This window comes from Lichenostomus cassidix, chromosome 27 (genome assembly GCF_008360975.1).
Source record: "Lichenostomus cassidix isolate B80296 chromosome 27, HeHo_3.0, whole genome shotgun sequence".
NCBI lineage: Eukaryota > Metazoa > Chordata > Aves > Passeriformes > Meliphagidae > Lichenostomus > Lichenostomus cassidix.
In genome coordinates, this window is record NC_139507.1 from 125,040 (window position 1) to 152,680 (window position 27,641).

Genomic DNA, 27,641 nt, shown 5'->3' on the forward strand with positions numbered 1-27,641 from the left:
CTTCTACAAAATTGACATGGAGAGTTCTTTGGGCGTACAAGCTGCCTTGATATGGAACAGCTCCTATGAACTTAGAGCCCCAAATCTTCTGAATAGCAAAACATCTGCTCACAGAGATCCCATTTTCATTCCTCTTAAACATACTTCACACAAATTAGAGGTCAAAACACAACTAGTGATACAGAATTTTGTTTGCAAAGCAAAGTGATCCATGTAGAAATTAAAAAGCCTAAATAAAGTGCAGGGTGGGATGGCTAAGCAGTCATACTTGCCACCACAGGCACGCACACTCACCTTGGCAACCCCAACCCCAGTGAACCTGGCTTCCAGGAGCTCCTGCCTGCGTGGGTCCAGGCTATGCAATTCTTCCATCATTTCTGCTGCTATGGGAGAACAACACTCAGATTATGCAATGCAAGGAAAGGAGAGAGACATTTAATATTCCGTGCCACTGACGAGACTTAAAAGTGCCTGTTCTGCAGCACAACCACGTAGAGAGCATTTTCTTGCAAGAGAAATGCAAGATTACCATGTAATAATAACATGACTTTGCCACCATATTATTGTTTTTAAACCATAACCCTGCTGGAGTTTCCTCTCCTCTGTTGTACCAGCCATTTCAAGATCTCTAAATCCAAGAAAGCAATTATGTCACATTCTCCCACTGGATGCTTTATTAAAAGGAAAACATGGGACCAGAGTGTTATGACTAAAAGCTCCAGAGCTTTTCATCCGTGCTGCATGACTAGGAGAAAAAAAAGCAACATTCTTTACCCCATAATTTATTTTTGGCCAATCCTGGAAATACTCGATCTCCACGAACTCCAGATTTCACTGACAACAGCTTTGGCTCTTCCAAGCACAGAGTGGGATTATAAGAAGAAAATAACGCACGATTAAACCTTTTCATTTACAAGGTAAAGCATCAGATACTTCTAAAATAACAGCAGCTTCTACATCCTGGATGTGCCTGGGTTATCTCTTGGCAATCCAACACTATGGATGCCTTATCTGAAGGGTTAAAAACCCACCCAACATAACTGTGTAAACAGGTTAAAAATCAGGAAATACATAATTCAAATCCTGAACTGAGAAAAAATGGGACAAAATTCACTGTTCATTATAACTGTGAATCCCATCTTCCCAACTGCACCAATCAAGTTCATTTCCAGAAATGTCTGTTCCAGTTTCATTTTCTGGACTAAGGTAGAAAAAAAAAGGCAAGAAACAGAAAATAAAGATTTGCTGTATAAAGAGCATATGCGATGAGGAAAGTTCTTGAAGGGCAGCAAGTGCCCTCTAGAACAGGCAGTGCACAATTGTTCCTTTTATGAACTGTCCATTTTGTCCCTGCTGCTTCCTCCAAACGCTGCGGCTCCAAGTCACAGGGGCAAAGTGAATCCATCCGGGGGCATTCACAACTGCTCTCCCAAATCAGTCACAAGCCTCAAAAACTAATGGGATCCTAAACGTGGTTATTTAACAACCATATTTCTGCCACAGGCTCTAAAAGCCCAACAAAGCTCTCAGCCCAGTTTTCAAAACAGGAAATCTGAGCAGCGAGGAAAATGACAGACAAGCCGCGAACGCCAAGATGTTCAAGTGCTCCCAAGGCTCTCGGCAATCATGGGGCGACCATCCACCGGGAATCGCATCCCCACGCCGGGATGCCGCTCTGGGGAAGAGACTGACACAAGTCCCCCTGGCCGGGGGCTGCCCCGAGACCCCCTGCACCCCTCCAGGCAGGACTGGCATTTTTTCCTGCCCTCCCGGGACGGGACTTCCAGCACCCCTCTCCTACCCACCCGGGACGCAGAGGCACCAGCCGCCGAGCCAGCAGCCCTACCCCGCTGCCAGCTGCTGCACCACCTCGGCCTCCTCCTAGTCTCCTCCGGCATCGCCTCAACCCGGGGCTCCGCAGGCCGAGCCCAACCCTCTCCGCCCCCGCGCTGCCCCCCGCTCTCACCCCCCGCCCGCCGGGCCGGACTGGGCCGGGCCGCGGGGCCTGCGCTGCTCCGTGCCCGGCAAGGGGCCCAGGCCGCGCTGCCGCCGCCCTGGGTATGAGGCCGCGGCCCTCCCGCCGTGACCCAGCCTGGCCCGCGGTACCAGCCCCCGCCACCGCCTCCCCCGTGGCGGCCCCCACACACCCTCGGGCTTGGCGGGGGCGAGGCGAGAGGGGTCCCCGCGCCGCCCCCGGCGGTCTCACCTGGCGCTGCCGCTCCCGCCGCCGCCGCCCGGCCCAGCGCTCCCCGGGCACCGCGCGGATCCCGCCGCCGCCGGGGGCAGGAGCAGCAGCAGCAGCAGGAGGAGGAGGAGAAGGAGGAGGGAGGGAGGGAACCTGCTGCGGCGGCGGCGGCGGCACGGGCGGGAGGGGGAGGCCGGGGGCGGCTCCGCGGCCTCCGCTGCGGGCACCGGGGCTGAGAAGGGCGGAGGGGAAGAGTGGCGGGGGATGGGGAGGGAGGGCACCGGGCTGGGAGTAGGCCGCGGATCCCCGGCCTCGCGTGAAGAGCCTGGCCGGGCCGGAGCGCGCGCGGGCCGGCAGCGGCGGCGGCAGGACAAAGGCCTCGCGGGAGGGCCCGGCGAGCAGGTGGGGCGGGCGGGGCGGGGGGTGCACGGGGCCGACGGGCGCGGCGGGGCCGGGGCAGGTGCGGCCCCTCGTCCCTCCCGCCCCGCGGCGCTGGGCCCGGCCCGGCCGATGGGGGCACACGCGCTAGGGAAACCGCGCCGCGTCTCGCGAGACTTGCACGGTGGGGGAGAGAGGGGGGTCAAGGGGCGTGGCTTAAAGTGGGGCGGGGACTAAGGGGCGGAGGGAGGGGCGGGGGGCGGCAGGTGGGAGGGGGGTCAGTGGGGCCTAGAGGTCAGGGCAGGTCCGAGGGGCAGGAGGAATGGGGGGTGGGGGTCACATAGGGCAGGGGGGCAGAAGGGGGTCTGAGTCCTATGGGATCGGGGGGGGCTGGGGCATCATCAGGGCCTGGGGGTCAGGACAGGTCTGAGGGGGCAGGGGGTCATGGCAGGTGTCACACAGGTCTGGGGGAGCAGCAGGGGTTTAGGATGGACCATGGGGTCATGGGGGGCTGGTGGCTGGAGGGAGCAAGAGGCATGGGAAGGGCAGCAGGGGGTCAGGATGGACCATGGGGTCAGGATGCCTGTGGGGGTTGGGAGGGCTGAGGGGGCAGCAGGCTCAAAAGCAGGTCAGATCCAGCTTTGGGATCCAGGTCTGGGGGGTACTGGGGAGGGGTCACGCACCTATGGGGAGGCAGCAGAGGATCAGTGTCCTGTGGGGCTGGGGGGACAACAAAATGTCAAGGTGGTCTATGGGGTCATGGAGGGCTGAGGGAGCAGGCACAAAGGGGGGGTTGGATCCAGCCTTGGGGTGAGGTCAGGGCTGAGGATCAGCAAGGGAGGGGTAGGGGGTGATCACACAGGTGACGGGGCAGAAGGGTCAGGGTCCTAGGGGGACCAGGGGGTGCTGAAGAGTGACAGGAACAAGGAGGGGGTCAGATCCAGCCAGGGCTGGGGAGCAGGGCAGGCCTGTGCACATGTCGCCACCAGGAGAGAAGAGGTTGACCTACCCCCTGCCTCAGTATGCCCCAGAGAAGGGGTGCAGGTGTGGCATCCATGCACCCTCCAGTTCTTCACCTCCTCTCCTCTCAATCTTACACACCCATGAGCAATCTCGCTCCCCAAACCACCCTCATTCCCCTGAGGTAGGGTGCAAGGACACCTCAGCACCCCCAACTCACCCCCATTCCATCTCTGCCCCCTGGGAGCACCATCTAGAACAGGCTGGGCCTCTGGTTTGGGGCTGATCCAACATGGATATCATGTGTGAGATACAACCCGGGTGCCCCAGCAGCCCCCATGACACACAGTCTGCTCTCCCCTTTCCAAGGCCAAGCTGCCACCACATTCAGGAAAACAGCCCCAAAAATTCATAAAGATAGGGCTTGTCCTAGGTTGTATGGAGCAATTCAATTACACGTCATTTGGCTCATTGCAGGCAGTGGGGGCAGGACCCAAAGCGCTGCAGGCATTGCACCCGCTCGCTCCAAGGCTGAATCAGCTTTCCGAAAAGCAAACAAGCAGAAGAGGATTGTTGGGAAAGGAAGTGGCCAGGCCTGTCCAAGGGGAGGCAGGCGTGGATTAGCAAAGGGAGCGGAGGTTCCTGGAGCTCGATAAAGGATTCACCAGGGCTGGAAACGCCAAGGGACATCCGTCACCTCTGCTTCAACTGCGCGACATCGAGCAATTTATGACCAAACTAGAACCGACTAGTTTGGCAAAGGGGATGTGGAGAGGAGCCGGCAAAGCATTGTGGAAAAACCGCTCCTGCAAGGCGATGGGGGAAGTTGTGTTATTTTAAAATTGTTAATTTATCGTACTTATTTAACTCGGTGCAGCAAATGGCTCTGGGAGCGCTGCCTGCTCGCACACGCCACGTTTCCTGTGCTTTAATGTTTTTTTTCAGTACAAGAGCTACTCTAGTTTCAGCTCCCACTCCGTAAGTCACATTTTCAGCATGACCAGTGGCAGGCAGTTGTAAAACAAATAAATAGTGTTTTGTATCTGTGTTGGGTTATGTTTTTTTTTTTAAAGAAAAGATCCTGGAGTAAATATTCCATCAGCTGGTAGCTAATCACAGCCATTTAGGGAATGTTAATTAGGACCACTTGCAGTGAACATCGTTCAAGGAGGTATAAATTTAATTTGTGCATTTCAGTGTGATTTTGGGTGGAGAGTGGAGAAGATGTGGAAGACGTTACACCCAATAAAGGGACTGACTTACTGAACCCCCCAGCTCTTCTGGATCCCCCTTCACTGCCCCTGGAAACAGCTCCAGCTCCAAAGAGAGCACTTCACTCCCTCAGAGTGCTGGGCAGAAACTGGACATCAGTAACACCAAATCTATGGCACTGTCCCCGCCTTTGTGTTTTAGGGGTGATGGGGGTCACTTTGGTCTAACTTTTCCTGTGCTTTTTGGACAGCACTTGATGGGGCACCTCCTCCTCCTTCTCTATGCATTGCCAGGGATTACAATGCCATAAGTATTTCCACGTGGGCCACCAGAAGAACCTTTGGCTATCACAGAATCATGGAGTGGTTTATGTTGGAAGGGATCCCAAAGCCCATCCCATCCCAACCTCTGCCATAGGCACGGACATCTTCTGATAGACCAGGCTGCTCTAAGCCCCATCCAACCTGGCCTTGGACACTTTCAGGGATAGGGCAGCCACATCTCTCATCTTCTGATGGTCGTTTGATCACTGTCATTTTCACCGAAATAACATACCTCTCCTTCCCTCCACCAAGACCAAATTCCCAGGGAGGTAACAGCCACCTGGAGAATCCACTGCAGCCATGAATGTTTTCCAAGACATCCCCTGATGTACTGCTGAGTTCCGGGCCTGACAGAGGACCCATGGCCACAGCTCTGGGCTCTGCCAGGTCAGGCTGGAGCAGGAGGTGGTGACATCTAATAATGAATAGATAAACTAAGGTTGCACCATCCTCCTCCTGTGACTCACCCCTCTCCTGCCCTGCATTCCTCTGAAATGACTGGGATTTCTCTTCTCCCTTGCAAGTTCAGGACTGGGGCCCATTCCCTTCAGTACATTCTGTGAAGGCAGCCCCTGTGTTTTGCAGTCAAGGGCTCTGCTAGCTCAGCTCTGCTTCTGGATGTTCAGCAGCTCATCCTTGGCTGTAATCACATCCTTCCCCCCTCTCCTCTGCTACGCACTCAACTATGGTCCTCTCCACCTTCATCCTCCACAGAGCAGCTCAGAGCAACACTTCCTAGAAAGTGCAGGAATCTGCAGTTTCCTTTTCAAGATGCCAAAACTGCACCTCACACCAGACATGGCAGCTAGTCTCTCAGTGGCATGGAGACAGAAGGAATCAACAAGTTTTAACTGTATTTCTGACCATAAGCAGGCAGAGCAGCCTTTAAGGGTCCTACGTGCTGTCAGCAGAGTGCCAGGTAGGAACAAGGGATTTTAGACAAGTTTGTCGGCTAACAGTAGGAAGTTACTGGATAAATTTCCCAGTGATCAGTGATCTCAGAATGCTTTCCTCCTACACTCCATCAGGACACAGCTCTGAACAGGAATGCATCACACAAGCCCAACCTGGTACAACACTTCCAACTGTGCTGTGCCAGTACATCCAATATTGGGGTCCCTGGAACAGCAAAGGTCTCTCAGGTAAAAATACAACTATCGGTGTTAACTTGGACTATTTTTTATGACATCTTGTCTGCTGGAAGCTGATCCCCTGGGTTTGGACTCAGCAGAGAACTGGTGGACTGTTTGTTTTTTGAGTGCTGTGGAGTTTTTTTTTCTGTTTGTTTGGGGGGGTTGGTTTGTTTGTTTGTTGGGGGTTTTTTGTTGATTTTTTTTTAAAGACAGCTTATTGGAATGTGCTTCTGGCAAGAAAAGGTCAGTTTGTGAGTTTATGTTCTTACAGGGAAAGTTTTGCTACTTCAAAGTGGCTGGAATATGTACATAGCTCATTTCATACAGGAAAATTTTGGATTCAATTAAAAACTCTAATATCAACTTATAAGATACTACTTCTGAAAGCTCACAGAGCTTCAAAACTAAAGGAATGTAAGGATAGAAATCAAGATTCTGTTGACCTCAACTCCATTTTCCCCATCGTATTACAGTCTGGGAGCAGTTTCTGTGTGTTTTGCATTCTGGCCTAGCAAAAGAAGAGACTATTTGGATCTCCAAGGATTCTCATGCAGGGAAACTCCTTCCAGCCCACACTTGAGTGATGCATGAAACTATTGTTTTCCTTTTTTTTTTCATTAACTTTGTAAGAGTCCCTGAGCTCTGGTCCTTTCAGAGGAGCTGGTTATAAGCAACACACTATGTACATGGCTGACCGAGTATTGTCTCATCCATGGGGACAAGCCAGCCCCTCCTCCATCATCAGCTCTGCCAGATCCCTCCCATGCACATCCCGCTCTCCAGGTCTGCCATCAGCCAGTATTAATGCCTCTGATTACATTCCTGTGGTAGCTTTCCTCTTCTTATCTCAGCCTCCTTGGATGTCAGTGATATCCCTAGAATGCTGCACTTGTATCATGTTCTGAAGAACGACCCAGCTACTGCAGCCATTTTCTTTTGTCACTAGATTTGACTAGAGCTTGGAGCTCCCTTCCACAGGGACAGCACACTCAGCAAAACAGCAGCAAGCCCTGCCTTCCCACCATAGCCTCTCTGTTAACCCAGGTTAGATTAGACCAAAATTGGCAAAGATTTTATAGTGATTTTAACAGAGCATGTAAGTTCCTCCTGCCTTGAATTTTGAAAAAATAAAATTACAGAAGTCAAGATCCTGATCTTTTTAATGGGTTTTGATGACTTTTCTTTGCCTGTGCTTTCCAGGCTTGTGGAATACTCTAACTGTATTTTTCCAGGCATTTCGGTACTGCCACAAGGTCTGGAAATCCACTGATGTAAGGTATGCAAAAGAAGAGCTGAGATTCCTCAGTGATACCAGGACATGGGCAGCTGGGCACTGGAGAAAAACAACAAATAACCTGATCCTTTAAAATGTAAAAGCCGGCATCAGTGATCTTAAATCCAAATTTTATAGCACTGGGGAAAAAAAAACCCAACCAAAACCCACAAGAGTTTAACACTCAACAGGCTTTTTAAGGTTTCAGCACCAGGGGATGATGTCACCTCCAGGCATCACATCCTGAAGAGGCCAACCCTTGTCTGCACAGCAGATTCTGTTAGACCTAATGAGGCACAAGCTGCCAGTGAAGATTTTTCTAGGCTTGGGGCATTCAAAACGTGTCACCCTTGTGTGGATTGTTGCCTATTAAAGGTAGGGCTTCTGCCACACTAGGAACACTGAAAGTGTCTTTCCTCATTTTCATTAGGAAGAAAATTTGGCATTTGAGCTCCTCAAAGATAACATGCCATTGTCTGACTCCTTCCTGAGGCCATTCTGAGAGCCTCCACCCTCCCATACAATGGAGTTTATCTCGGAGGTTGTTCCTTCCCCTCCGTCTACAGTTTCAGGAGCCTCCATTATGGAGGCTTTGATACCCAAACCCAGTAGGAAAGCGTCCAGGTCACTCAGCCTCCACACAAGCAGCAAGCTGAGAGCAGCCTCAGGGCCCTGATCCAAAGCAATGTGTGTCCTGCTGTTGGAGGAGAAACGCAGCTGTATGCAGGCACCTGGAATCCTGCAGCCACCTGGAATTGTGCAGCTGCCACGGCCCAACAGAGGGGAACCAAACCTCGAATGTAGGAAAGGAATGCCTCTGTGATCCCAAAGCACATGGTACTGGAAACATCCCCTAGTTCTGCAAGCACCTGGAAACAATGTGATTCTTCTGAATGTGCCAGCAAGTCCTTCCCTGTCCTCACTCACTCTCAGCTTCCCAGAATACAAGAGGACTTTATTCTCAGCAGGGTTTGCCCCTTGCTTCTATTTCTCCTGCACAAAATGGGCATAATAACACCCTACCTTATACGGCTTTGGAAAGCCTTAATTAGACAAACTGCTCTGAGATTTGTGTAAGAGGAAGATTAAATCAACGTCCTATTGTAAAGCCAGAGTCACTGCACACACATTTCTCTAAGTATATTCAGCTTCTCAGTGAATGTAAATATATTCCAGCCTTCCTAACGAGGCTCATCTCAGTAGGGAAGAACTCACTAGAAGTTGTGGAAAAGCCATATAGATTTAGTTTCCTGTGCAACCTCCATCGACCTCTTCACATCCACCATTGGCACCGAATGTGGAAAAAGCCATGTGGCTGTATAATTACAGGCTGCGAGGTGGCCCTGCCCAGGGACTGCCCCCAGGTGAGGGGAATATGCAGCATGCCCTGAGCCTGGTCCCAGGGATGAAGAAGCAGTCCGAGGGCAGATCAGGCAATTTCATCTCCAAATGAGGAAAGCCACATCCAGTGACCCTAGGGAAAGGTGATAACTCTCCCCTTCCAACCGAGCAGATCCCCGCCCCTGTTCCACACACACCACAGAGGTGTGAGTCCCGCCCCTCTGACCAGGGACTGCCAACAGCTTTCGACTTCACAGGAGCTGAAACTAAGTTTCATATTCCAAAGATCGGGCTGCAATCCTCCAGAACTCCCCAGCTTCCTCATAACATGGAATTGCAAGAGCTACAAGGATCCTTTGGACTGCAAAGACAACCTGAATAGAGCAGTCACACTCGACCCCAAAACCAACCTGCTGGTGGTGCTTGCAATGAGGGAGGGCTCTTTGGGGTTAACACCAGAGAGCACAGTTTAGAACAGCAGGGTCCAAACCTCACCAGGATTTTCTTTTTTCCGGGAACAGCCATGGTTGGGAGCTGCTGGCAGGTGCTGACATGTAAGACTTGCTAGTGAGCTTTGCCATCACTGCTTTCCAACTGCAGCCATTTCCTGCTCATCCCACTGTGGGTCAAAGACAGAAAGCCTTCACTGACACGACAACTGTCACGCCATATGACCCTCGGGCAGGAGGGAAAAGCAGAGGTGCACATGGCTCAGATTCCCTTGCCTTTCCCTGCCTGTGTTCCAGCCAATTGTCCAGGCTTTGCCTGTGCTCTCTGTAGCAAAGGTGGCTGTATCCTATTTAGTTCAGATTAGCACTCAAGGCTGCCTACAAAGGTACTTTCTGCAACGTGTCTCACTTTTTAAGCAACACAAGCTCCCATTCAGCCAGGCAGTTACACACAGGAACTTAATGCCTTCAGCAAGAGCTAAAAGCAGGAACTCCAGAGCTTTACTGATTAAGCACAGAGCTGATAACTCCTTTTCCTCCAGAGCACCTCACTTTGCAGGAGAGTCCTCCAAAAAATTCCTCCTAATCCTCGTTTTTTTGGTATTTTCTATTTTGCCCTGAAACACAGTTAAAATCAGAACTTCTGCTGAAGTCAATGTCTAGGGACACTATACACAAGGATGTGTGCCAGACACCCCCATCAAGGCAGAGGAATAGTTAGAACAGCAAAAATTATCCTGATTGTGGTATCCTCTCTCATGGACTTATTTTCCCCAATATGGCAAAAACCCAAAAATGGTGGCACTTCTCTGATTGACAAATCAGATTTGCTGACTGATCAGAACAAAGACTGCATAAATCAGTTTCCCTCCATCTGTGTTTGCAGAGATGGAAGGATGGTCCCCAGGTCCTGTAATAACTTGATCCCTGCAGCTCCACCCTCACTTCTAGGCACTAGAACCTGTGCATCTTTCATTAGAGCTCAGGAAAAACAGTTAAGTTCAGTTTGGGTCTGCAATTCCTGTAGGGAATCCAGCAGGGACAAGCCAAGGCTCATCCCTATGGCAATGACAGAGAGAAGCTCTTCCAGCTTTTGTTATGATACAGTGCCAAAAGCTGCTGGTGTGTGCATAGGGAGGTTCCCTCTGCTCACACCTCTCTTCTGTTGAAAATAATCAGGTGTCATTTATGCTGGAGCTTTAGAACTCATTACAGATTAGAGATGGTGGTGGCATACCCAGAGAAGGCGGAGCTGAATTATTTGGGAGAGAAGACAATTGTGTCTGATCATACATGCCCCTGGTCAGAAGAATTTGATGATTACTGTTGTAACAATCCAAATCACTATGGATGACTGCTGTTCTCAATTTGCTGTGCTGTCAGGAAGACCCTGTGAAAGCTCCAATTTGCAGTGGAATTTACAATTTACTTATTTTTGAAGGGACAGCATCAGAAATACCCCCCAGCCCTTGTTCCCATCACCTCCCCTGTTCCCTCCTGCCTCCCAATTCATAGCCTGTCTGTGAAACCAGGATGTTGTGAGAAGAATGATGTAGCTGGGGAGGAAAAGGCTTCTCTGCTCTCCTTTGCATGGAGCCCTCAGCACCATGGCTGGATCAAAACCCCTTCTGAAGGACTAGTTCCAAGTCCAAATCCAAGTCACAGGCTTGATGGCATTATCCCTACAAGAAAAGGTTATGAGAGGGGTCACAATAGGTGATGATAAAGCTTCCTTCCAGCCAAGACAATCTATGAATCTCCAAGGAAATCCACCATCCTCTGGCAAGAGCCAGGACCAGATTTTCCAAAGTGTAACAATGCCTGGCTCCAAGATCACTGGGGCAGTGCCTGTGAAGAGCTATGAAATCATCTCTTCTGCTTGGGAGGTTCATCAGGCCATGCTGGCGTTGCCTGTAAACCACAGACCACAAGAACTGGAATGCTGGGAACACAACCAGAGCAGAAATGCTCAGCAAGACTTTAAAGTTAATGTTAATCTGCTAAGAAGGAAGAGGGGAGAAAAAAAAAACCCCAAAACACTAAAAGCACTTAACCCGGCTTTTCAGCATGGTAAAAGTCAATTTGGAGATTTCCTTTGAACATGCTGGAAAGCTCGTGCAACCCAGCCTGCTCACCAGGCCCAAGATGGGAATGGCAGGAGCTGCTCCAAGTCAGGACCGCGGTACCTGAGCAGAGCTGTGTGGGAAGCAAGGCCTGGACTGTCAGGAGAGCAGCAGCTTCTGAGAGAACAGGAGCTGGCAGGGATTAGTGAAGGAAGCTCAAACACTATCTGTCTGTAGGAGGCCTGGCTCAATTCAAGGCCATTAACTTGTTGCTTTCTGAACACCACCAAGAGGACTGGAAACAAAAGCATGTCTGCCCAGCATGGGCCCTGCTGAGTGACTGTTTAAATACTTCAGCAGAACTAAGAGCATTAAGAAAGGCAAAGAGCTACTTCAATGGCTCCATGCTCACAGAGCTGTAAGTTTTCGCATGAAGCCCAAGTTAAAACCGGGCAATTGGGATATAGCCTTGAAACAAAAACCAAATAAATCATTAGCCTTCATTTTCTCCCGTTCAGGAGTTTGAATTTAAAGGGGAGTCCATCAACTTTACATAAATCTTTTTTATAATTAAAACCACATTTCCCTGCACTGCTTACAAACCTTTGGATGATTAATAAGGCATTTTTCAAATTACTTTAATTCACACTAATTATGCTGATTGTTTACCCCAGTCAATAATTTTCCTTGCAGGGAGATAAAGCTATCCCAGGAAGAGGTCTTCCTCCAGGGACCAAGAGGGAAAGGACCCCAAGGAACTGCCTGGGGCCCCAGTAACACACAGGATGTCTGCCACTGAGCCGGTTACACGAGTCACGTCAGGTACAATGCTCACAGCGCACTTGCTAAGTCTGACCCTGTGCCTGGATAAGCTGAGGAGACTTGAGCTTGCTCACCTGCTGCCAGAGGCCTTGAGCTGTGTTTTGCTTAGATCTTGCCTGAGGCCTCAGCCTTGCCAGGGAACCAGACTTTGTAGGTTTAGTATGAAAACACAGCAGCTACTGCATAGCTTCTGAGGTGGGTCAGACTTGTGCTCAGCAGAAGCCAAATGTGCTTCAGAAGAGACAAGCTTTATCTCCTCCTGTTTCATTTGCAAGTTTGAAGATTCTTGGCCAAGAACCTTTAGAAAATACACAACAAACTGAACAGGAATTCTCTTCCCAGTTATTTGACTTCCATTCCCCTCCAAAAAAAATTATTTGATTTGATTCAACATTATTTAAAAGAGACAGATACAGAAAAAAGCAATGGTGCATTTCCATTGCTCCAGCACTGCAGCCTGCGTAGTGTGAATGGATTCCCTGGGTTACATTCCCCAGGGAGGGCTGAAATGTCCCAACCCAGAAGCCTTTAGGTAGCAAACAAAGCAATACCTGCAGGACAACACAGTGACTTGGAAGTTAGAAACTCATCATGTTGCCACATGCCCAGCCGGAAGTACTGCCCAGTCCCTTCCTACCCTTCCCAAATCAAGGTGTTCCTGGTCCATCACTCCAGGGCTCCTGCAGGGTTTCCAAACACAGCAATGACATTTCCTCAGCTTTTTACCCCCTCTCCTCTAGTTCAAGACAGCAGTTATTTCATAACCTATGTAGCTCTTGAGGCGACAGTTACTCTTAGGCAATGCCAGCTCCAAACAGGAGTGCCTGGCTAACAAAATACATGGGAACTGCTCTTCAGCCAGCAAGTCACACTCATTTTGTTGCTTTATGAACTAAAACAAAGTAAGAGGTACTAGCCAAGGCTTTCTCTTCTCCAAATACAAGGGCAGGCACTAGTGAGACTCACAACAGAAAAAGAAAACTGTAGTTCTTTAATGGTGGCCCAGGTTCTCACAACCACTTGAGGCTTTTGCAAGCCTGATTTATATGAATCAAACCACCATTGAAAAGCATGACATTTATTCTAATACCTGTTGTACCACACCCTAAAAATAACAGAAGAAAACAAGCTGATAAAAGGTATTTGCTGTCAAAGGTGGGGAAACACCTTCTGAAAGCCAGTGCTGGCTTCCTCCAAGAAAGTAAACAAGATTGCAGAAATTAACATCCTGCAGATTTTAGATCTAAGGAGGTGTCTCATCTGCTTCGGTTTAGCACACCACCATAACAGGGCAGTTTGTGACCCAGGGACCGCAGCCAGTAGAAAAAGCAAGTAATTATTTATAAGCCCTGGTCCTGTGAGCTGCTTCTGATCTGTTGCACTCTGGAGGTGCCCTAAAACCAGCATCAACACCAAACCTTTGAAAACCTGAACCCTGTCTGAGAGGAATTTACAGCACCTGAGTTACTGTGTGCTGGTTCCCTGGGTGGACATCCCTGTGGACAGTGAGGGCAGGGCAGCATCATTTGCTTTCTCCACAGGTTTTCTCCACACCTTGAGGCATCCAGGGAAAGCAGGCACAGAAAGACTCATACAGTCTCAGTTCCTGCCTTCAGATGAATGTATTTTAACTCATGGATTGGCGCACACCTGAATGACTAGGAAACGGCTGCATGAGATAAGCTGGCCAAGGGATTCATGTCACTGAGCAGTTGCAGAGAAGAGCAGATTTATCCGTTGTATGTTAGCTCCCAAGACAAGAGTACACAAGACAGAGATGAGGTCGGAGCTCTCCTGTTTCATGCGGAACTCCAGAGTATAAGCAAGTCACTACTCAACTTGCGCAGCTGCTGTAAGAAACTGTGACCATTTCTTAAATTAAAACCATAAATAATTTTTAAAACTCAAACCAGTAGCATGACATTTACAGGGCTCCATCCTCAACCCTGTGCTCTTCAACATCCACATTAATGATCTGGATGCAGGACCTGAAGGAATACTAAGTCACCTTGCCAACTGCACTAAACTGGGAGGAGCTGTGGAGTCTCCCAAGGGCAGAGAGGTCCTGCAGAGAGACCTTGACAAATCAGAGAAATGGGCAATCACCAACCGTGTGAAGTTCAACAAGGTCAAGTGCTGGATTCTGCACCTGGGAAGGGGCAACCCTGGATGTGTGGATGGACTGTGGAATGAGAAGCTGGAGAGTAGCTGCAGGAAGGAACTTGGGAGTCCTGGTCCATGACAAGTTGAATGTGAGTCAGCAGGGCCCTGGCAGCCAGGAGGGACACCCATGTCCATGGAGCATTAGGTAAAGTATCCCTGGTCCAGCAAGGGATTGTCCTGCTCTGCTCTGCACTGGGACAGCCTCACCTCAAGTGCTGGGGGCAGTTTTGGGCACCACAATACAAAAAAGACATTAAGCCACTAGACAGCATACAGAGAAGGGTCATGAGGATGGTGAAGAGCCTTGAGGGTAAAGCCATATGAGGAGTGGCTGAGGGCACTTGGTCTGTTCAGCTGGAGGAGCCTGAGGTCAGACCTCACTGGGATCTTCAACATCCTCCCAAGGGACAGCAGAGGAACCAATCTCTTCGCTCTCCTGACCAGGGATTGGACTTGAGAAAATGGCTGGAGCTGTGTCCGGGGAGGGTTAGGCTGGAGATCAGGGAAAGGGTCTTCCCCCAGAGGGTGCTGGGGCACTCCCCAGGGAATGGTCATGGCCCCAAGGCTGCCAGCACTCAAGAAATGTTTGGACAACACTCTCAGGCATGGGGTGGGATTATTGGGGTGTCTGTGCAGGGCCAGGAGTTAGACTTGATGATCCTGATGGGTCCTTCCAAACTGAGTATGTTCTGTGATTCTATGACATCTAAAATATAGCTTGCTCTATTCTCGGAACATTCTTCCTTAGCAAAACTCACTTGAAGTGATGCCAGGCATGGTACAAGGCACTGAGGTCCTGGGTGGCAGAACTCCCTCACACACGTCAAAAGGAGGAGACATGAAGAGGCTCCAGCCCAAAAGCCCAGGTGCCTCATGGCTGAGGGGTGGCAGGTTTGCAGTACTTGCACTGGATCCACACCCGATACATCATCATCTGTTTCCCACGGTTCACTTGCAAGCGCCGATCAACCAAATTCTGAATTTTCTCCAGCCCAGCTGTGGTGAAGAGATTATCTAATTCATCTGGAAGCAGAGAGAAGGAGACTGAGGAGGCCATAGCTTTTAACTGATACCTACTCACACTGAGGGCTAAGCTAAGTCCAAAGATGGGCCAGAGGAAATCCATGGCCTCACTTTGGCAGGGAAATGATCAAACAAGACTTAACTTCGTAACTGTTAAACTAGGTGAGTTTAACATCACACTTACTCAGGTTTCCCTTCTAGCAAAGAAGAGAAGAATTATTTGGAGTACATCTAGAACTACAGCGACTTGACAAAGAAAACAGCAACAGTTTCAGACATGGGTACTGCCTCTAGTAACTGATTAAGGAGCATCTTCTGGTAAGTAGGGACAGAGTCATTCTTTCCCCTCCGCTGCGCAGAGGAATTTCAGAGTCCGCAAGAGCGAAGAACAGGATCAGACCTATACTTTTAAATGGTGGCAGTAAGGTCCGTGCTACGTAGGCTGGAGGGGAATGGGATTCATTAACGTTAAGTTTGGGGGGAAAAAAAAAATCCTTAAAACCCACATCCTGTTGGGGCCCAATTAAAGCACTAAGAACCCTCGAGGCTTCAACACTTCCATTGGCAGGCATTCCTGACCAAGCAAATAAGTCTCACAGTGCCCCAGCACCCTGACTGTGGGCAAAGCCAGCCCAAGTCCTGCTGAGCAGCAGAGCTTATTCCTGGAGCACGTGGTTTGTCCGGAGTTTCTGTAGGAAAAGCCTGACAGGTCCCAGCTTAAGCTCCTTTATCAGATGCTTTCCATTGTGAGGTGTTTGCCAAACACACATTAAACATTAATTTTGTTGTGACAAACAAGAGTTGCGCAGTGGGGAACAGCTCAGTTCTGCCACTGCTCTAGAACTGACTGTGCACAGGGGCCTGTAGCAGAGGGACTGGAGGTGTAACTGATGATGAACTGGGAGAATAATAACTGCTGCTAACACCAAGCAGCAGCAAGAACTGGAAGGGCTGCCTTAGCTCCATGCTGAACCGCACCCTTCTGATTTCCTCATAGGAAATTAGGGGAAAAATTAAGGGAAAGTTCCGCTAAGTGGTGTCTATCTCCCTTCATCATCTCCAGGCAAGACACAAGGAGAGCTCCTCCAATCCCACCCCTCCCAGGGTAGCAAACACACCAAACACACCAGTCTTCCTCTTAAAGGATTTTCCACTAAGGAATTCACCATGCCATGCTTACACCAGTAGCTGACAAGCCCAGGTCACTGTTTAATTGGAAGACACTTAACATTTCACAGTGCTCCAAGAAAGTGGCTGGAAAGATCTAGTGGCCAAACTGGAGGGCACAGGGACAAGAAGTGGTGAGGAGAGTCAGAAGGATGTTTTTGGATGGCCAGAGGCATGTTTCTCCTCCTACCTTGTGTGAAGAAGTAGACTCTGGTGCCATCACCTCTCACATAGAAGTTATCAGACAGACACTGACCTGCAGGCAAGATGGATATAAACAGTTATCACTAATCACTTAAAAATCAACAATTGCCATCCAACAACAGGCCCTTCTCTGGCACACTGTGCTTTGGGGAATTAATGAGCCGCCTCCAAACAGGGCAGACACAGCTCCAAAGAAGCAGAATCTACTAGTGATGTGGCAAGAGCTTCCAGGGGAAAGGGAAATACCTTTCTTAAACCGAAGCTGGGCAAGATCATAACGGCCGTAATCTCGTAACAAGATCACTCCCCCTGGTTTCAGAAGGCGACTCAGTCTGGTCACGATGGACTGCATCCTGAGAGAAGAACAAACCAGGAGCGCTCAACATGCTGCAAAATCATGCTTGTTTCTGTCCAAAAAGATGGTATAAAGTTCTACACGCTTCAGCTTCATATAAAGAGCTACCCAAAGCCAGCAGCATTCTGAGCTCTCCCAGAGTCAGGTGGGATGATTTTATTTGGCCTCTTTATTTCTGACACTCCCTCATTTTGCTTTTTTCCTACAAGGATAACATCCTGCCCCAGCAGGGATTAACTGTTCTCTCTTACTGATTACAAAGATTGCCGGTTTCTGTAAAACAAGTAGTAAGCAAACTTGAAGAGAAGTACTGTGAAATAAAACTAAAGGAAACAGAAAAAGAGACTAGTGTGGGTCGTAACAATTATCACACTGAGACCACAGCACTTTCCTTACCTGTTTTCTGAATCTGAACCCTCCCTTCTTGCCACCTCCCATGTGAGAAATTCATCTACCCTTTGAGCCTGAAAATCCAGCAGAATACTTTCCAAAGAGGTGCTGAGTGCTCAGTGTGGCTGGGGCTCAGAACAGTGACCCCAGCAATGATCACCTGTAGCCACGTAGCACTTCACAACCACCCTGTCCTCTGTCAGAATTTGTTACAACAGCATATACCTGTTAATTTCATTTTTAGAGGCTTCATGGAAAACCAGACCACAAACAGAACAAACTTTAATTTTCCTTGATAGGAGACTAAGAAAGAACTCCAGCTTGCAGAATTATCTTCTGCAATCAGAAGGAATCATTAAAACTTACTTCTCTGGAAGAATTGCTGAGAGGACAAAGATAAGAATAACAATGTCAAGACTCTCCTCTGGCATTGGGAAAGGACTTTGGTCACTGCACAGGTCATGGACAAATGCAAAGCAGCGAGAAGAATCATATTCTGCATTATTCTGTAATTGAGGGAGAGAAAGTAAGAACATTAGTAGCACACCCTGTTTTCAGTATTATCTGGAATATACAGATTATTAGTATTGTATGGAGTATTTTAACTTTCACATAATCAAATGATGTGTCCAGAGATCTGTTTCAGCCTCACTGGACTTCTGTATCAGGTATGTTCCTTGGGTAGGCAAGGAACAGGGGTGAAATGTGAAAAAATATTTACACACAGGAGATTTACAGAGCTTTGGTCTTGTTACAATCAATCAGCACTGAAAAAAACCCAAACTAGATTCAGGGTTTATCACATTTTAAGGTCAGCTTTTCCACTAACAGTGGTAAGAAGCAAGGGATTTATACTGTTAAATTGGAAACCTGTATGTAAGGGAGAGTGTCAAGGCACCTCTCTGCATCATTGAAATTAATAATAATTTCATCTACAAGCACATGCTCCCCATACCCCAATAATCAAATCTGGTTGCCTAAAGTTACACTCTTAAAAATCAGATTTAGACTTTTTTTAGAAGTAATATACTTTTCTAAAGCTGATGCTACAGATTGCAGATGCCTTTACAAACAGTGCTTGTGCTATATCCAGAGGAGGAAATGGATGCTGACTCTGGCACTGGGCTCCCCTCTCAGCTCAGCAAGCAACTGACTGCGTTTGATACTTCATATCAAAATGACCTGAAATTTATTAGTGGTATTTATCCTTTGACTAAATCCCAGCCTCTTGCTCCACAAACAGGATCCCTCCTCAGCTGCCTCTGCAGAAGCAATCAGACCATGTTCCCAGAACTACGGTGACAGTAACACTCACACAAACCAAAATCAGCTTTAGTTCCTGCTAAAAAATAGCCTGAATGTTTTCAAAGTTCAGCAGTTACTCAGGTAAAAGAGCACTGTATTGAGAAAAGTACTGTCAACCGCAAGGGCAGAAAATCTGGCTGACTTGTTAGTTCTTAATATGACATTTTGAGAACTTTTACTTCCCTAATTTCTACAATCTTTGATGGTTCATCTTCCAGATTTCCCAGTGCAAGGGTCAGCACCAAGGCTGGATAAAACCAGAAAGCTGCCAGCTAGAGAGTCATTGGCAGCTGGAATAGATTTGTGTTAACAGGCAATTGGCCCCACATACTTCCCACATTTTCATACGTCACTGTTGAGATTACCTGGACAAGATCCACAGCTGTTGTAGAAAAATCACAGCAATAAACAAACAGGCCTGGGTCACTGCAGTAAATCAAAGAAATTCATCATTTATACTGAGGAATTAAGGAGTGTTTCAAATGCACAAAGCCCAGAAATCCCGGGCTTTAGGTTCTGTGCAAAATCTGGTGGATTCCACTGCTCCTTTATGCCTGTTATTCTCATATGGAACTGACTGCTTCCTTTTCCTTCTGGATCTAAAACCAAGGGCTTCCAAGCTCAAAACACAATAAACTGAAGTTGCAGATGGCAAAGATACCATTTGCATTTGGCCTTTCTCTGAGATTGTCCAAACTAAGAGCACATGGAACATTTTTCCAATTGTTTTTCAGAGGCTGGTATCTCATGCAGGTAAAAACCTACTGAGAATCCAGAATGGTTTGGGTTAGGGTCCTTAAAGACCATCCAGCCCCACCCTCCTGCAATGGGCAGGGACACCTTCCACTGTCCCAGGTTGCTCCAAGCCTCATCCAACCCGGCCTTGGACACTTCCAGGGATCCAGGGGCAGCCACAGCTTCTCTGGGCAACCTGTGCCAGGGCCTCAACCCCCTCCCAGGGAACAATTCCTCCCCAATATCCCATTTATCCCTGCCCTCTGGCAGTGGGAAGCCATTTCCTCTTGTCCTGCCACTACTTACTTGTTGGTTTGTAATATTGGGAAGACTGTATTCCCAGCCCCACAGCCAACCTGCATAAACAGAGGAGATGTACACAGTGAACATAACTCCTTCAGCACACCCATTCAGATAATTTCCAATCATCTCTTGACATTCCCATGGAATGAAGAGCAACTCATGAGTAAGAGCTGAGCATGGCAGTGACCATTCTTAAGTGTTCCTGCAGGGTTTGAGCGTGTTAAGGTCTACGGAACAGGATTACATGTGGTAAACCACTAAGCAAGTTCTTGTCAAAATCTTACTAACAAACTATATATTGTTACTCCTTTGAAAGCTGTTTTTGCTGGATTCCCAAGCATAACAACCAGTATGAGTCACTGAAGCACTGCCAAAGGGCATGGATGAGTTACATTCACTTCCATAGATAATCAGAGCAACAGAGAAGTTAGGTTTGCTTTACTCTAACTACTCCTTCTACTTGTTCCCATTTGAAGAGATGATGGCTCACACAAGTATAGATTTTGAGAATTTGCCTTTGAATGTTTAAGGAATCAGTAAAATTAAAATAGACTGAGCAGAAAACACCACAGAGGGTTTGCAGTGACAGATGTTACTGAAAGTGCTCAGGTGAGACAGGAAAGGCATATTGAGAACACCAAAGTCTGAGGAAATCTTAAAGTGTCAGATTAAATTTAAAAAATCAGGACAGTTCATACTAACTCTCCCTGGAAGGGCGGGCCTTTCATAAAAGACAAAGTATTAAACAAATCCAGTAATACCTGCAGTGAACAACTAGAGGTGGCAGAGCAAAAGGTCACAACCAGCTGTCAGGAGTCCAATAACTATAATTGCCACAGACTTCTCTGGGACAAAGCCTGTATCAGTCTGGGATTCCCTGTCATCACAAGGACCCTAAGGAACAAACCCAAGACCATCTTCACATTCTTGACTTCATTGTTTCAAACCTCTCAAGGCAAACAGGAATCAGCACAAACATGCAAAAGATAAATGACAAGGGAAAGCTTTATACAGCTGAGTAGAACCAGCTTCTTCAAAAGATGACTTTGAACATCTGATAGCAATAGCTTGGCTTTTCAATTTGTAAAGTTCTTATGGTCCTTGTGCTCTGCCAATTCAGAGTCTGAACCAAAAGAATCCAAACAGATTTTAGTTCAGTTCTAAGCTGCCCTCTGATTTTTGCATTTTACTGACTGAAGGCAGTCATCCACTCCCTTGCTGTTTTGCAGTGATACATATTTTTATGTTGCAGTCACATTGACACAAGGGAGGCTTTGATGGTGACTTTGATTTACAGCTCTTACCTCTAATATACGGTAAGATGCAGCTGATCCTGGGTAATCCCCACCACTCTGACTCAGATCACTGTCCTCCTGTGCAGCCAACTCCTCTGTGTGGCCCCCAGGTGGGCTTTTTATCAGGTCTGACTGACTCTGTATCCTGGCTTCCAATGAGCAATGGCCATTTTCACAGCTTCTCAGCCCATCATTGTTGGATTTTTCTGTTTTACTAAATTCATGCACAGAATCTCTATTTTGGCTTGAGTTCCTGTTAGGTGCCAGCTCGGGAAATTCAGTGAACAGCCAGTGCCTGTCCTTGAAGAAGCCATTTTCATGGACTTTATAGAAGTCATCCCAGTATTTCTTAGCATTCACCTCATATTCCTCTGTGAACACAAGCAAAAACATCACCAGACATCAATTCAGGTCTCAGGGTTTAATCAGTTCAGAGAGTGAGGGATCCCTCCAGGCATCTATCCACCAACCTGCTTTAGTAAGTGAGATTGACTGAAAATCACCTTTATTTAAATTTGCAATTCCACATAAACAGCCTATATCCTCACAGTCACTTTGTTAGGACTTAGAAAGGGAAAAGAGAGAGAAGAGGAAATTCTGCCTCCTAGTAGGATTTAAAGGAAGCAGCAACAGAAAAAAGTCCCTTTGAAGGAGACTGGAATGAAGAAATCCATATTTTACTTCCATCTCTAACACTAATTTGTTCAGTTCACTGGAACAATTTATTTGGAGCCTAGTGACATTAAGTGTCAAGCACAGCTCCCAAAGAATTTTGTGAGAGCTGCCTGGAGCTGAAAGCTTCCATCCAATACACTGCTCCTATTTTCAGGGGGAGAAACAGAAAAATTAGTCAACTCCTAAGGCCTGGCAGGAAGCTCAGTTAGCATTTATGTAATCCTCCAGATTACAGGACAGCATGGTGTCTTGGATTGATGATATGATAATCCTTTATCCCCTATCGTTGGCTTATATGCCCAAGAAAGAAAAAAATGTGTAAAAATGTGTGGTCCTGTCCTTTTAACTGCACCCAGCCGCAGAGAGAAACGCGGGTTGTTTTGAAAACATTTTCTCCAAGCCTTGCTCCGGGGGAGGATTCGTCGCCCGGCAGAGACTGCGTGCTGGACGGGGGTCGGAGTGAGCTCTGTTCCCGTTTTTTCCATTCTTCTTCTTTTTCCTCGTTTGGACCCCTTCTCTTCGATCTGCTTTGCCACCCGGAGACCCAGGAGGGCCAGAGGACAGCAGAGCTCTCCAGGGAGCTCCACCCGGCCCCGGGTGGGGGGCGAGGAGGAGAGGGACTGCGTCTGAGAAAAGGACTTTTTAATCAGGTTGAATAACTGCCTTTCACCTTGTTTTTTCCCCTTCCCCTGTGCCTTGTAGGGCGCTCTGCGTGGTTTTGTTAAATAAATAGTTTTTTCTTCACTTCCATCTAAGAGGTTCTGTTGGGGGTGGGGGAGGGGGTGTCGGGGCCCTTTGCTCTCGGAGGAGAGAGAGTCTTATCATTAACCCGGGACATATGGTTTCCATGTTTTGCTGCAGTCCAGTCCAGAGCGCTTTGCTTTACATAATTCTGTGCACGTCAAAGCATGACACATTTAGGAACTAAAACAAAAGAGGGGAATCAACAGAAGTGACCACTGTATTAAAGTACCAGTGGAGAGCTAAGGTAGACAGGCTAAAGATGAACAGAATTAATTGAGCAGCAGCACTTTCGTATCAAATGGGTCATTCCAGCAACAAGATGAGTATTACAGGAAGCTGGAATAGCTCTTGTGAAGCCATGATCTAGTGAAATTTGAGCCACCTGCAAATTTATTTCCACATGCACAGATTTCAGATGAAGTACAATCTAGGGGAACTACTTCTTCCACGGGAAGCTACAAATTCAACTGACTTTCTGTGATTTCATCAATGTGATGAGTTCTCTGTCCTGGGAATTAAGACCTAATTATAGCATCCTATGCTTGGAATCACCTAGAGAGGTTAACGTCCACGGCCAGAGATCCCAATTGCATTCCAATAAGTAATTCCTCAATCATCTTTGCAAAGCAACAAGTGCATTACTGAATAAAAATGACTGGAGATCATTATTAGCTGAACTGCCGTTTACTCAGTAGCCTTCCACTAGAGCACAGAACTGTTTCAAAGTGAGACAGTAACATGAATCCAGAATACCTGGAAAAATATGTAGCCTCAGCCCAATATAGACAAAAATGGCTTTAACAAAGAAGCACAAATCAGTCATAGGTCTATTTTTAGTAGGATCTATCCCTGCAGCACAAAGAGCTATATATAAAAATAATCTCTTTATCTCAACTACAAGGATTTTCTCCTTTTAAGAAGCCTTGTCCTTAAACCCCAAACTGAAGAAAATTTTAGTGTCTTATATTAGACACAAGCAGTAAGTTTGTGCCATGATCTCACTGTAGGTCACAGTGAGCAGGGCCAGGTCAGTTCACAATTTTCATGGAAGAACTCAATGACTGCTGATGCTGGAAGAAGTGTTGTGAGAGCTCAGATCTCCAGAGCCAGCATGCTCTGTCCTGAACTGTCATTCTCTCATGTACTAGGAGGAACATGCAAGGCTTCTGGGGCGGATATGCTCTTTCACCCAAAAAAACCCCCCAAATCCTGATTCCTGCTTGTCTCCAACAATCCCATGACAGCCTGACTGCAGTGGAATGCTTACCTGAAATGCTGAGACAAAATTCCAGCCCAGCCATTTTGGATTACCCACATTTTTGCCACATTACACCTCTGAACAAGACATTGTGCTCTTCCTTTGGTAAATTAGTGTGAAATTCTGTTGGATGCTATTGAAGAGCTGTTATACTCCAAACCACATGTGGGGAAGCTTTATTTAAAGCTCATTTACCTTGGAGCTTGGTGTTTACATAGCCCTGAAGAAAGGATCACTGACAATATAAATACAAAAAATCAAGGGCCAGCTGACAAAGACCACACGAGAAACACATTTAAAGCAAAAATATGACCATGCTAATTTTTCAGTAAGACTTCCAGCCAGAAAAGTTCACATACCTGTTTCAGCCCCTTTTTGGGGTATTACCTCACAGGGCCATCAGTGTGCAAGCCAGATTCCTCCAAAGACTTTCCTGATAAGGACTCCTGACCTTCTGCTCACCTGTTGTAAGCACACCCCCAAAGCCAAGCCCATACTCACCCCTTCACTCTGCGAAAGGAGGGAAAACAAAAGTAATTGCTTACAAAGACAGGAAGAGAATCAGGGACCCCCTGAATTGCAAGGGGGCTAATTATGGAGCCTCAAAAGGAAACCAAGAAAATTGGATTTCTTTCTTTTCCCAGCCAGGAGGCACATCTTCCACATACCCAAAGAGCTTGCCTCCTTCTTCAGAACAAATCCTGACATCCCCAAGAAGTCTACAGAATAATACAGCCATCATGACCAATACTCTGCCTTTGTTCTCCACTTTGGACATTCTGATTCTCAAACTACCAGACCCTTCAGGCACATTTGCCTGGGCTGTCTTCCCTACTTTTCAGCCATCCCATTGTCTCCACACACTTCCCAGTAAATAGCAACCATCAACATTTGACTGGCCTCCATTGTTCAGTCTGGGAAATACATCATGGAGCCCTGAAAAAATGCTCCAACAGCAAATTGCTCCACAATTTCCTAGTTGTATATAAGTTCTCAAAGCATGACAGACAGCACCCTTTAATGCTAAACAGATTTTAAAATGAACTCAACACAATGGAAAACTGCTGGATACTTCTAGGAGTCCAAGAAATTAGGAGGGTTACTCTTGGTGTAATTAAATTTGCTATTGTGAACACAACTGGGAGCTATATGGAAGTGTCTCAATAGTTGCAGTAGTGCTCAGAACCATCTTATGGGTGACACACTCAATTTAATTTGAACAAAAGGAGCACATCCACCCTAGAACTCGGCAGGCTATAACAAGATCATCATCAGACGAGTTTCTTATCACACCAAAGAACCATTTCACCATCATTTGAGGGACTGGATGATCTCTACCAGGTGTGGAGGAAATGCATTATTAACCAGCTCAGAACGGCTTCAACCATGACTTAACCACAGAGCTAACCACCTTGAGCTTGATTCAGAGACAGGTAAGCTCTGCATTTTGGACTGATAAATACCCTTTAGGCCAAATAAAAAAAACCCTTTGGAATCCCTTTGCTTTTATCTGACGATAAATACTTCAATCAAGATAAAATAATTTTTCTTTCTCTGATGAAATTGTTCTCATGCAGTTTGTTCACTCTGTAGAGAGAGATATGGACACTATCAGACCCTTTCAGGAGAAAATCAGCTTGAATCAGGGCTCACTCCACAGCAAACCAGCAAAAAGAAACTGGCTACTAGCACTTAAGCTTTAGAGAGCTAAAATAAGCAGAGGCAACAACTCTACAGTCAAAGAGGTTTGCTGACAACAAACATTACCAAGTATTGTAAGATACACAACATGACTAAGAAACTCAACCCAATCTGACTCCTCTCAACCAGAAGGAGTCTCTGGAGAAGTTAGAAGAGTCACAGAGAGGTAAATTAAGAACAGAAAGGCTTCTCCTCCTCCATTTCCAATTATCAAACGTGTTAATGCCTTCTGAATGACTGGGAGAGAGGGAAGGGAGGAATTAATGATGTTCTGATGTAGCTCTAGCCAGATGGTTCCATTCCTGGCACAAAGCCAAGACCCACATGAGGACACTCTCCAAAAGTACCTTGTTTATCTTGTGGCAATAGCTGTGAGCTGTTCTCTTGCACTTTACTCCTGGCACTGGCTTCCTGCTCTTCTGACCATTCCACATTATCCCTGTTGTGAAAAATAAGATGAACTAGAGCTAAGAATGGTAGCACAAAGACAGAGGGAAAAAGAAAGGTCTGGAGAGCCCTCCAAATGGACATTGGTGTGATTCCCAATTCTAGCCCAGCACCAGCACAACAGCCGTCAGCACACACAGGTCCTAGTCATGAAGGTACTCATGAAACTGCAAACACAAGGGAACCTAAATCTATCCCATTTTGGATGCTCAGCCAAATTTAGAGGGAATAGATCCTTGCTAAAACCACGAGGGATATCAGCACAAAACTTCATTGTCTTCCTCAAGTTAAAATATAAAAGGCATTTGGGTTGTTTGGAAGGCAACTGTTAAATTAAATTGAATTGTGAGAAAAATAGGCAGGAAGCTTTAAAGCATTAAGAATTATTAGTGACCTCAATGCACATACACAGCTATGCAATCATTAAAGTGACTCACTTGGCCTTTTTTATTAAAACAAGTGAATAAAGCAGAATACAATGCCCAAGAAGCAGTTCTTGTCTCAGAAGCAATTAGCCTTCTGATTTTAACTCACAAAACAAAGGCTTAAATGTTAAGTCTGTGAAAAAATAGATTACTAAGAATTTTCACAGGAAAACTGAGGATATGCTTTTGTAACGTACCTTTGGTATAGAACAGTCCCAGAAGGAATGACAGGCTGACACATGTAAATATTCAGTAATTACAAGTTAAACACACCCAATTCTTAACAAGGTATAGCAGCCATAGAGCAAAAAAGGTTCTATTTACTTCAAAAATGCAAAATACCTTCAGTTCCCAGCAATTAGAGAATATGGATGCTTAACTGACTTAAAATAACTTCTGTATCCAAATAAATAACTCCTGTTCCAAGCACACCTGGCACAACCCCAAGGGAGGAATGACAGATTATGGGTTTCTAACAGCAGGTAATTTACCTTTATTAACCGCAGCAATAAAACAATTGCTACAAGCATAGGAACATGAGGAATGCATATTGATTCCGAAGGGGCTGAGAATGGCTCAGAACCCCCTATCAATCAGTTCTGAAGGCGCAGAATACCTTGGGGAATCAGTCCCCAAGGCTCAGAACCCCGCGGAGATCATTCCCAAGCTCTCAAGACCCCCGCGGATCAGACCCAAAGGCTCAGGACCTCCGTGGATGAGTCCCGAGCGCTCAGGACCACGCAGGGATCAGTCCCGAAGGCTCAGGACCTCCCGGGACTCCCAAGAACCGGCCGCGTAAGGCAGTGCCCACCCCGGGGATGCTGGTCCCCGCCCGACCTCCAGCCGCTATCCTGCCGCCAGCCGTACACCCACCGCTCCCTCAGCCCGCTCCGAGCCCTGGCAACGTCTCTCGAGGCGAGCCTGGAGAGGAGGGCAGTCACCGCGGTCAGGGCTCCGTGAGGCGGAACGGGCAGGTTGCGGCTGGCTACTGACACCGCAAATCGCAGCGGCGACGGCGAGCCCATCCCGGCCACCCCCACACCACCCCACCCCACCGCCAAGTGCGGGGCGGCAACAGAGGGCAGCAGCGCCCCGGGAGGCTCGCCGGGGTCCGGAGCGGGCAGCAGCGGCCACCATCACGCACCAGGCGTTGTGCTGGAAGAGTCGGGCGGGGTCGGTGAGGAGGCGCCTCCCGAAGGGCCGCCGCTCCCGCGCCTCGCAGGGCGCCGCCATGACGGGCTAGGTAGCGCCGGAAACGGAAGTAGCGTCACGCGGTCCGACCCGAAGGAGGACTGCGGGCGGCGGTCACGTG

General features: G+C 47.6%; 2 protein-coding genes across 9 annotated transcripts in view; both read right to left on the minus strand.

Moving 5' to 3' along the window:
• Positions 1-379, minus strand: part of TLK2 (tousled like kinase 2) — a 41,137-nt gene extending 40,758 nt beyond the window's left edge. For 3 of the 4 annotated variants that reach the window (XM_085083369.1, XM_085083371.1, XM_085083370.1), the window contains exon 1: positions 295-375. In XM_085083369.1, the coding sequence (XP_084939495.1) occupies positions 295-375 (81 nt within the window). Of the gene's footprint in view, positions 1-294 lie in introns of all 4 variants that reach the window. The other variant, XM_085083368.1, reaches the window with a different exon arrangement.
• LOC146426378 (tRNA N(3)-cytidine methyltransferase METTL2-like) lies at positions 293-27,586 on the minus strand. Of its 5 annotated transcripts, none has more exons than XR_014856663.1 (10): positions 27,474-27,586; positions 25,805-25,896; positions 21,089-21,450; positions 19,788-19,837; positions 19,112-19,172; positions 17,808-17,947; positions 16,943-17,049; positions 16,683-16,748; positions 15,061-15,325; positions 293-383 (listed from the first exon to the last, which is right to left on the minus strand). XR_014856663.1 is itself a non-coding variant. In XM_085083372.1 (9 exons), the coding sequence occupies exons 1-9, from the start codon at positions 27,560-27,562 to the stop codon at positions 15,174-15,176; spliced, it is 1,119 nt and encodes a 372-aa protein (XP_084939498.1). In that variant the 5' UTR covers positions 27,563-27,586; the 3' UTR covers positions 13,107-15,173. The 5 variants fall into 5 exon arrangements, 2 of the variants coding, with proteins under 2 accessions (XP_084939498.1, XP_084939499.1); XR_014856664.1 differs by having other exon boundaries at positions 294-380; XR_014856662.1 differs by lacking the exon at positions 293-383 and adding an exon at positions 6,374-10,936.
• Between the last annotated feature and the right edge of the window lie 55 nt (positions 27,587-27,641).